At 48.6% G+C, this 11,031-nt stretch overlaps 1 protein-coding gene across 3 annotated transcripts; it reads right to left on the bottom strand.

Moving 5' to 3' along the window:
- Positions 1–647: 647 nt before the first annotated feature.
- On the bottom strand, positions 648–9,638 carry LOC307208578 (uncharacterized protein). Of its 3 annotated transcripts, XM_079963326.1 has the most exons (5): positions 7,605–7,803; positions 7,061–7,144; positions 5,292–6,274; positions 4,061–4,184; positions 648–3,261 (listed from the first exon to the last, which is right to left on the bottom strand). In XM_079963326.1, the coding sequence occupies exons 3-5, from the start codon at positions 6,048–6,050 to the stop codon at positions 2,444–2,446; spliced, it is 1,701 nt and encodes a 566-aa protein (XP_079819452.1). In that variant the 5' UTR covers positions 6,051–6,274; positions 7,061–7,144; positions 7,605–7,803; the 3' UTR covers positions 648–2,443. The 3 variants fall into 3 exon arrangements, with proteins under 3 accessions (XP_079819452.1, XP_079819450.1, XP_079819451.1); XM_079963324.1 differs by lacking the exons at positions 7,061–7,144; positions 7,605–7,803 and adding an exon at positions 9,522–9,638; XM_079963325.1 differs by lacking the exons at positions 7,061–7,144; positions 7,605–7,803 and adding an exon at positions 9,533–9,623.
- Positions 9,639–11,031: the final 1,393 nt, after the last annotated feature.

Here is an 11,031-nt window from a genome sequence, read left to right as displayed (position 1 = left end):
ACCACACCCAAGCATTTATTTATTTTTTAAACCAGGAGTTAAAAATACATGGTTGGCATTCACTTTCCCTCAGAGCAGACCTATTAAAATGAATAAATATGACTAAGTTAGTTCCATTAACTTCAGTAGTTGAATACCACCACAGTTGAACTATGGCATTTGCTGCCACAGGAGGCAGTGATGGACAACAAAACGGATGGCTTTAAAAGACGGACAAATTGACAAGGCTATCAGACAGCTCTTGTGCTCAGATCCTGCTTGGTTTCCCACAGGCATCTGGGTGGCCACTGAGAGAACAGGATGCTAGACTAAGATTGGCCACTCTGGCCTCATCCAGAAGGCTTATTGTATGTTCTTAGCAGCTGAAGGGCCACCTATTAGCGCGCATGCACACACACATACACACACACACACACACACACTCACTCCTGGCCTTAGTAAGTGATGGCTCCCCTGCCACTGGATTTCCCCAATCAATGCTTCTTCAGGATGTATGCTGTGCGAGGTGCACTTATGGATAATTGTTCTTATAGACACTGTTACGGAAGGGGGGGGCATGTCTTCTTCACCTTCTTCGCTACAATATATTTGCTCAATTTCTCTAGGACTCCATCAACCCTCCCCTGTCCTCCATAATCCCTCAAGGTGTCAAGACCCTAATCCTGTCAAATCACTCTGCCAAACCTTTCCTCCGGGCAATGCCAGGTGATAGACTACCATTGTCTTCCCATCACCGGCACTCAGGATGTGCTTATCTGTGCATATCTCCAGCTCTGCATATTCCCCCCTCCCTCCTCCATATGTTAATCTGTGTAACCCAACCTCCCTTTAATATATTCATGATGTAATCTGTGTAACCAAACCTCTCTTTAATGTATTCATGACGTGTTTTGCACTGTATTCTGGGACATGGAGGGAGTTTCAAAAACTCATGTCACCCCTTTCTCGCTGTTCAATCTCGCCTTGAACCTGTTGCGCAATAAACTTGGATCTTCTGCAGTTTGCTCCTGTCTACGGCTGAGCTCATTTTCCTCCGCAGGGACCCACGGACTTAGTCCGATGAGCTGGGTGGCAGAGTAGCCTCGCACCCAGATTTTGCCGTAACAACACGAATTCATTTCCCGGGGGTCATGATAACTGCATGCCACCTCCAGCATCAGAGGCCACATGTCGGAGCCAGCCGTCACAAATGGCACTTGTTTAGCATAAAATAAAGACACAGAGAGCCAGCAAATATTTTCATGGACGGAGGGCAGCTCATTCCACCTTCTTCTCCCTCTCCGGTCACTTTTATTATCCTTTGTTCTGTCCAGCCGCATGGCCGTTTTCCAAAGTCTCCTGTTACCTCATCCGGTCAAGGCTTGACACTCCCCTCTCCATATAAGGTAATCATTGCCCAGAGGAATGTCAGGGGGCACCCTGCAGTATTTACAACCCTCTGCCTTGGCTTTATGACTCCCACAGCCACATGCCTCTGGTTGACACTAGTTGCCGGGAAGCAACAATTGGAAGAGGGCTGATGGGCTTCCCAGTGGCAGCCGCTTTGGGAACCAGGATGCCCCAGTAGTGGGAAGAAGGCCCAGAGCCTGGGGAGTGGTGGTGGGACAGCGATGAGCGGTCAGAGGGAGAAGACTGGGAAGAGAAGGTGTCAGAAGCAGAGAAAGCAACAGGGCTTAGTGAGCTGGGAGAGGCAGAGGCAGAGAGCAGTCCAGAATCAGGGGCAGAAGCCGATGCAGGAGGGTGGGATGAGAGAAGCCAAGAAGTAGAGAAGGGTCAGGCTGGGGAAGTGTCACGGGTTTCTCCCCTTCCTGCTGCAACGAGCTCCCTTTTCCCCTAGTTTCCCAGAACCAAAAGAGGCACAAAAAGGGCGGAGGAGAGAGTAGTGATGCACAGTCTTCAATTGCTTGGGGAAAACCCTGGATTTGGCAGCTATGGGGAGGCAGGAACCTTCAGTCTCAGCAACTGCTTCATAGGAGCAAGACCTATCAGGGATGCATTGCTGTGCTCATTAGGCCTGACACCCTGCCAAGTTGGTGCAGATCATGTTTTTGCTATTAAAGAGTTAATGGCAACTTGCACTGTGTGATTGATTGCGGGCTTGCTCCTGACACTATGTTCTCATGAGAAAGGATAGATTGAGGTTGGTGGGACAGTGCCCCATTCGCCCTGACGGACTAGTCTCCACTGGCACCAGCCCTCAGAAATAGGAGCATCTAGACCAGCTAGCTGGCAAAGACGCTTAGTAGGCTTCTTGGGGCAGAGCCCTTCGCAGTTGTCATGGTCTGAATCCCAGCACTGCACCACTTCACTTCCTAGAGGGGCTCAGAGTAATGTCTCCATCCACATCCGGGAAAATCCATACAGGAGGAGACAATCGTGCAGAGACCCAAGCGACTGCTGAAGGTCCAGGACTACCAGAGTCCGGGACGTTTGTTCCATGCTTCTACCTCGCATGGATTCTCACGTGGGCCTTCAGTTTCGAACTCTGGTTGAAACATTTCCCGCACTCGCCGCACCTGTACGGCTTCAGGCCCTTGTGTATCCGGACGTGGGAGACGAGGCTGCCCTTGACGTTGAAGGTTTTCCCACAGTCCGAGCACTGGAAGGGCTTCTCCCCCGTGTGGATCCTCTGGTGTCTGACGAGGTCGGAGTTCATGCCGAAGGACTTCCCGCAGTCCGAGCACTCAAAGGGCTTCTCGCCCGTGTGGACCCGGTGGTGGCGGATGAGGTCGTAGTTCATCCGGAAGAACTTGCCGCAATACGAGCATCCGTACGGCTTCTCTCCCCGGTGGATTCGGTAGTGCCGGAAAAGCCCGTACTTAGTGCTGAAGGATTTGCCGCAGTCCAAGCAACCATACGGCTTCTCCCCCGTATGGGTCTTGTGATGTCGGATGAGCTTGTCCTTTGTCCGGAAGGCCTTCCCGCACTCCACACATTTGAAGGGTTTCTCTTCTGCCTCGGTCCTCTCGCCCGCCTTGGAGTTAGAAGTCCGTCTGTATTCAGTCAGGGTCACAGGCCTCTCCCCAGTAAGAAGTCCACTCAGTCCTTGGTAAAGGCCCACACTAGGAATGAGCTGATCCATCTTCTGCCTCGGGCAGCTTGCCTGTTGTTGCCTCCATGGCCCACACAGACCCTCATTCGATCCCGCCTGCTTGCAGGGCTTGAGCCCATTGGCTGTCTCTCTCTCCTCCAGGATCCCTTGCGGTTCTTGCTCAGAGCTTTCTTGCCCATGATCCTCTTTCTGCATCACATACTGCTTACCTGAAGGAAGAAGGAGAAATATGAAATATAAGAACATCAACACCTTAAGTATCAAGTATTGTACCAGGCAGAGGGCCTTCTCGGTAGTGGCACCCGCCCTGTGGAACGCCCTCCCATCAGATGTTAAGGAAATAAACAACTACAGTGGTACCTCTGGATGCAAACGGGATCCGTTCCGGAGCCCCGTTCACATCCTGAAGCAAACATAACACGCGACTGCGCATCTGCGGGTCACGTTTCGTCACTTCCCCGTCATTTTGAGCGACTGCGCATGCACAAGCAACGAAACCCGGAAGTAGCCTAAAGCGTATTCATCCCGAGGTATGACTGTATCTGACTTTTAGAAGACATCTGAAAGCAGCCCTGTTTAAGGAAGTTTTTAACATTTGATCTTTTAGCGTGTTTTTAATATTCTGTTCGGAGCCACCCAGAGTGACTGGGGAAACCCAGCCAGATGGGTGGGGTATAAATCATCATCATCTTCATCATCATCACCTCTTCCCATACAAAACAACCTGGACCCTGAGCTTGTCAACTGAGGCCCTTCTTTATGTCCCCGCTCCCAGAGAAGTTCGGAGGGTGGCAACAAGAAAATGGACCTTTTCCGTGGTAGCTCCCCAACTATAGAATGCTCTACAGTTATCATGAAGTAATCCCTGTTTAGTGAAGTTTTTAATGTTTGATGTTTGATTCTGTTTTTAATCTGTTGGGAGCCGCCAGATGGGCTGGGTATAAATATTATTATTATTATTATTATTATTATTATTATTATTATTATTATTATTATAATATTACTTACCTGCTGAGCTGGCATTTCCTCTACACTCGTGTTTCACCACGTTCCAGATCTGCCTGCCTGCATCTCCCAAAGTAGTTGCCTCATCTGGGACATTCACAATCACCTTCTGAAAGAGACCCGGGCCCTGAAACAGCAGGGGTCATGTTGTTCAATGATTTGTTATTCACAGCATTTAGACACACTTTGTGTAGACCAGTGTTCTTCAAGCTTAGGTCCCCAGAAGTTGCTGGAATACAAATCCCATCATCCTTCGTTGTTGGCTAAGATGGCTATGGATGATGGGATTTGTAGTCCAAACAACGTCCAAGGACCAAATTTTGAAGAACACTGCGATAACTGGGCAAGATGTATCAACTGTTTGACACGACATAAGGTAGCTTCCTTTGGTTCTTGATCTTGCTACCAGCTATGGATAGTTCAGGATTCCCAGGATGCAAACAGCCTCCTATAAGGATACTTGGTTTAAATGTCTGAAGTGGTTTTAACAGACAATGCAAACATAACGTATATGCTGTGGGAGTGTCAGCATGCCTTTGGAGACAAATCCTGCATCATATAAATTCAATGACAGGAGAAAACTCTCCCCCAGTTGATTATTTTTTATTTGATTGAGGGGGAAATATCTGCAAAACAACAGCCTTTTAACAAACCAACAAACCAACAACAGCAACCTTTGTGATGGCAGCCAGAGCAGTCTGGGCTTGAAAGTGTAAAGATTATCAGGTTCCAATTATATGGGAATGCCTATGGAAATGTCTTAAATTTGCAAAAATGCACAAATCAATTGATTTGATTCATAAGAGGAGCGGTATATTTTACAACACAACGTCTGTTGAGAGATGGGCGTTTTTTGTGAATCACTGCAACACAAATTTTGGAAATACAGTGGTACCTCTGGTTGCGAACGGGATCCGTTCCGGAGGCCCGTTCACAACATGAAAAGAACACAACCAGCAGCGGCGCCTCTGCGCACGCACGGGTTGCGATTTGCTACTTCTGCGCATGCGCGTGACGACATATTGCGCACTTGCGCAAGCGGCGAAACCCGGAAATAACCCTTTCCGGTACTTCCGGGTCGTCGAGGGACGTAACCTGAAAGAACATAACATGCAGCGGACATAACATGAGGTATGACTGTCTTAGACTGGAAACTTTGTTGACTTTGATTTGTGCATATTTTGAAGTACAAATTATTATTATCATTATTATAAAAGAAAGGAAACAGCCTCACCTGCTCTTCCCAACTCCCTGCCTCCCCCTGAGCCGGCAAGAAATTCTCCGCCAGGGCCACCGCCTGGGCACAGGTTTCAGGAGCCTGATCCTTCACCTGATTCTGGATCCCTCGAGGCAGGACATCCAGGAACTGCTCCAAGACCAGCAAGTCCAGGATCTCCTCTTTGGTACGTCTCTCTGGTTTCAACCACTGGCGGCAAAGCTCCCAGAGCCGGCTGCAGGCCTGGCGGGGGCTCTCAGCCTGGTGGCAGTGAGATTGCCTAAAGCGTTGCCGGTGGCCCTCAGTGCTGAGGGCCTCCTTCTCCTCCTTTACTTTGGTGTTGGGGCCCTTTTCTCTCAGATCGAGCTTGACACGGACCTGGCGACTCGGCCCGTTGAGGATCGGAAGGAGGTACCCCTCTTTTGGAGGCTGGCTGGCTGCAGTGATGGCCTCAAAAGGGGCTAGGGAAGTCCTCAGGTCCGCCCAGGGAGGCAATTCCGCCAGCTGCGAGCTCCCCGCCTCAGAGTGGGGTGACTCCATCGCCTTGAGGAAGGCCTGCCACTGAGCCTCCCAGACCTGCTGCAGGCCCTCGCACCCCGCAGGTCCCGCCTGAGCAGTAGGGTGGGGCTTTTCCCTCAGTCCCTTGGATCCCATCTCAGACTTCGGACCCGCTGGGTCCTTCCTCTCTGTTTTCACACCCAGCTTCAATTCCTGATCCAGCACCGCCTGGAAGCGGAGATCTGGGGCCGGCAGCTCCCCCTCCCTCCCTTCCGCCATTTGGGAACTGGAGCTCTGGCAGTTGGGAAGGGTAGATGGAATTCGAACTCAGAGCGGCGCTTCCGCCCTGACGGCTAATGCAGGAGAGGAATCCAGCCAATCGGATTAGTGCACCCAGCTACTGCGGTATGACAAGGAGAGTTCAGAGGGATACAGGGCAGAGCTATCTCCGCAACGGCGCTTGGGAGCTACCCTTGGCCGCGGATGGGATATCCAAGTGCTTTCTGCCGGGAAAAAAAACAAGAGCAATCTGTTAAGTTGTTTCAAACTGTTTTTAATATTTTTTAAAAAATTTATTTAACATTTTTTCAATACAAACAACAATCGCAAAAGACACATACAACAAAAACCATAATAACACTAATAACACAATTTGACAATTCAGATTTGAATACTGATATACCTATGACTGGGATGCGGGTGGCGCTGTGGGTTAAAGTAAACCACAGAGCCTAGGACTTGCCGATCAGAAGGTCAGCGGTTTGAATCCCCGCGACGGGGTGTTCAAGTAGATAAATAGGTATCGCTCCGGCGGGAAGGTAAATGGCATTTCCGTGAGCTGCTCTGCTTCGCAAGAAGCGGCTTAATCATGCTGGCCACATGACCTGGAAGCTACATGCCTGTTCCCTCGGCCAGTAAAGCAAGATGAGTGCCACAACCCCAGAGTCAGTCACGACTGGACCTAATGGTCAGGGGTCCCTTTACCTTTACTATACCTATGACTACACCTTTTTAACAATATTTTCCCACCTCTCCTCCTCCTACTTCCCACCACTGTTTTTTAATATTCTTGCTGTAACCCATCCTGGACCTTCGCATGAAGGACAGATAATAATAATAATAATAATAATAATAATAATAATGCAGAATGTTTCCCTGCAAAGTAACAGAAGTGGGGATCTCTGGAAAACACATTTTTGGTGAAAACTCTCTGGAATCTAGCTGTTTAAAACCGCCTTATCTTAACAGCAAGCCGAGAAGGTAGGATAAGCTGAGAGATGGTGACTTACCCCAGGCAGGCTGGTGAGCTTCAGAAGTGAAGGGGGAACTGGATACCAGTTTTGAGTCCAGTGCTTAGCCACAACACACCAGAACTGGTAAGGCAAGCAGGTGAAAGTAATGCAAACAAAAATAAAAATCATATATACAATAATGAACCTAAGAACCTGCTGGATCAGGCCAAAGATCCATCTATTCATAAAACTGTAGAGCTGGAAGGGAACTTAAAAATGGAAAGCGTAATGCTGGTGGGTCAACAAAAGAGGTTTAAAGATTCTCTCAAGGCAAATCAAAAAATTTGCAGTATAAACACTGACAACTGGGAAACATTGGCCTGCGAGTGCTCCAGTTGGAGAACAGCCTCTACCAAAGGTGTCATTTGACGCAAGGGAGAAACGTGCTAGGAGGAAGGCACGTTTGGCAAATTCACACCGTGATCAACTCCCGCCCGGAAACCAATGTCCCCACTGTGGAAGGACGTGGGGATCCAGAATTGGCCTCCCCAGTCACTTACGGACTCACTGTTAAGACTGTGTTCATGGAAGACAATCTTACTCGGCTACGAGGGATCGCCAAAGAAGTCCAACATCCTGTTCTCACAGCGGTCAATGCAAAGTCTGAAAGCAGGATTCCTCACTTGCGATTCTCAGCAGCTGAACTTCAGTCATCCCGCCTCTGACTGTGGAGGTAGGAAACAGCCGTCATGGCTAGTAGCAATAGATAGCCTTATCCTCCACGAATTTACCTAACCCTTTTTAAAACAAAAAAAATTCCTTCCAGTAGCACCTTAAAGATGCCTTTTTAAAAGCCATCCAAGTTGTTGGTTATCATTACAGCTTGTGGGAGGGAGTTCCACAGTTTAACGATGAGCTGTGTAAATGAGTCCTTCCTTTTGCCCGTTCCGAAACCTCCAACATTCCGCTTCATTAGATGCCCCTGACTTCTAGCGTTACGAGTGAGAAGAACTGCTCCCAGCCACAATTTTTCTGCAAAATGCCTAATTTTACACACCTCTGTCATGCCTCCTTCAGACAAGGCACCTCTCCCAGCCCTAACAGGGGACACCGGGGATTGAATCTGGGACCTCCTGCTTTCAAAAGCTTTTCTTCTTCTTAAAGCATTTAAAAGAAATACATTGAATTTTCCATAAGGCTCAGCATCGCCATCTAGTGTCACACTGTATATTGCATTTAAAACACACTGAAAATGTTTTATTTGTGGCTGTATAGCTGAGCCCATATTCACCGACCTGGTGCCCTCCAGATCATAGAACTGTAGAGTGGGAAGGGACCCTGAGGGTCATCTAGTCCAACCCCCTGAAATGCAGGAATAAACTCAGCTAAAGCATCGATGACAGATGGCCATCCAACCGCTGCTTAATAACCTCCAAGGAAGGGGAGTCCACCATCTTCAGAAGGGAGTCCATTACAATACTGAGCTGGAGGGTAAATGCTTCAGCTGACAGAACAGTTTGCAACGTTAAAGTAATAATAATAATAATAATAATAATAATAATAATATTTATACCCCGCCCTCCCTGGCCAGAGCCGGGCTCAGGGTGGCTAACACCAGTAAAATTACAGTAAAAACATAATAGGGGCAAAAAACCAAATTTAAAATACAGGTTAAAATGCAGTTTAAAATGCAGCCTCATTTTAAAAGTAGCCCATAGATCAAAACCATAAGGCGAGGGAAACATACGGGTGAGACTGAGTCCAAACCAAAGGGCAGGCGGAACAGCTCTGTCTTGCAGGCCCTGCAGAAAATGTCAAGTCCCGCAGGGCCCTGGTCTCTTGTGACAGAGCGTTCCACTAAGTCGGGGCCAGTACTGAAAAGGCCCTGGCCCTAGTTGAGACCAATCTAATCACCTTGCGACTTGGGACCTCCGAAATGTTGTCATTTGTGGACCTTAAGGTCCTCCGCGAGGCATACCAGGAGAGGCAGTCCCATAGGTACGTGGGTCCTAGGCCGCACAGGGCAATAAGTAGCAATTAATCATCGAGATCCTACTTTCCAATGGGTTTTTTAAAGATATGAACACACACAACCTCCCAAGGGAGACCGTTCCTCTGTCAAGGGATTTTGGACCGATGGAAGTTGTAGCCCAAAACGCCTGGAGCGGAAGACAGCAGGCTGGCGAAGGCAGGGGCTGGAGGGCAAGTCATTTGACTTCTACATAGAATCACAGAGTTGGAAGGGACCCTGAGGAGCATCTAGTCCAACCCCGGCAATGCAATAATATGCATATGGCAGGTTACAACCAGAGCCAGTCTCCCCAGTTTCCTATCCCTTAGGCGGAGGGTCTGCAAAGGTCCCCCTCTCTGTTCTTCCACCCTCCAACCTCTTTGCGTCCCCACGCTCCCCCCCAATATAAAAGCTGGATATATATATATATGATATCATATATATATGATATATATGATATATCATATATATATGATATATATGATATATATGATATCATTTTTGCACCTTCGGCTCACCGCTGCTTGGATTTCAGCAGCCTCCAACTCCTGCCTGCATGCAGAGAGCCATTTCGCTTTCCGGATAGAGGGGACGGAAAAGGCACGAGCTCCCCACCCCCGACCTCTCTATGGTAGCGACATCCACCTACTCCCCCCTCCCCAAATTTCCCCCCCTCCCCTTCCTCTCTAGGAACCCCGATCTCGACTGCTGGATTTAACCATTACAGGACCAAACACAAGAAGCTCCTTCTCTGGCTGGGTCAGAGCCCAGGTGGTTCTTCTCCTGCCTGCTTCACGGATGCGTTTTGGCCATAGCTGTCAACTTTTCTTGAGAGGAATCCTATTCGGAATAAGGGAATTTCCCTTAAAGGAAGCGAAACGTTGACATCTACGGCTTTGGCGCATGGCTTTGTTTTCGTTTGCATTTCACAACAGAGCATCTATACTGCTTGTATAGCTTGGTGCCTCCTCCAAAAGCGGGTTAGGTCCTTGGAGAGAGAGAAAAAGATCGCTGCCAATTGCTGCAGTGAATCACAGAATCTTAAGAGTTGGAAGGGATCCCCCAAGGGTCATCCAGTCCAACCCCTTGGACTGCAGGAAGCTCGGCTAAAGCATCCATGACAGATGGCCATCCAACCTCTGTTAAAAAACTTCCAAGGAAGGAGAGTCCACCACCTTCTGAGGGAGATCGTTCCACTGTCCAACAGCTCTTACTGTCAGAAAGTTCTTCCTGATGTTTAGTTGGAATCTCCTTTTTTATAACTTGAAGTCATTGCTCCTACCCTCCAGAGCAGCAGAAAACAAGCTTGTTTCCTCTTCCATGTGATAGCCCTTGGGATATTTGAAAATGGTTATCATATCTCCTCTCAGTCTCCTCTTTTCCAGGCTAAACATACTCAGCTCCTTCAACCTTTCCTCATAAGGCTGTTTCCAGACCCTTGATCAGGGATCCCCAAAATAAGGTCCGCGAGCTGGATAAGGCCTGAAGGACTTGTTTATCCTGCCCGTGGCGACCCCCGGCTGCCCAATTCTGGGTCGGAGGAGCACCGGAAATAGCATGTGCGCATGCACAAGTGTTATTTGCATATGCACAAGCATTATTTCTGGTGCAAATCCGGGTCGGAGGCCTGTGCACATGCACACAAGCTATTTCTGGTGCTCCTCCGACCTGGAAGTGTGCTGGAAATAGCGTGTGCACACGTGCTCCCCCGCCATACTGCCTGCCGCGCAATTGGCCCTGGAGACACCGGCCCAAGGCACAGTAAGTTTGCTGACCCCTGCCTTTGATCATCTTGGTTGCCCTCCTCTGCACACATTCCAGCTTGTCAACAACCTTCTTAAAATTCCAGGTGTGTTTTAACCAAGGCAGAATAATTTGTATTTTAATTTGTATTAAAGTCTGCTTCTCTGCACCTCTGTGATCTGTGCACGTCATGATGCAGGATTTAGGTTGCCAACTTTGTACAGAGGTACCCCGTAAGAACAGTCCTGTTCGGAACAATTCGGTTTACAAACTC

The sequence above is a fragment of the Podarcis cretensis genome (assembly GCF_951804945.1).
Source record: "Podarcis cretensis genome assembly, chromosome: 2".
NCBI classification, from domain to species: domain Eukaryota; kingdom Metazoa; phylum Chordata; class Lepidosauria; order Squamata; family Lacertidae; genus Podarcis; species Podarcis cretensis.
The sequence above is the reverse complement of the archived record's forward strand: the minus strand, read 5'-3'. Positions and strand labels throughout refer to the sequence as shown.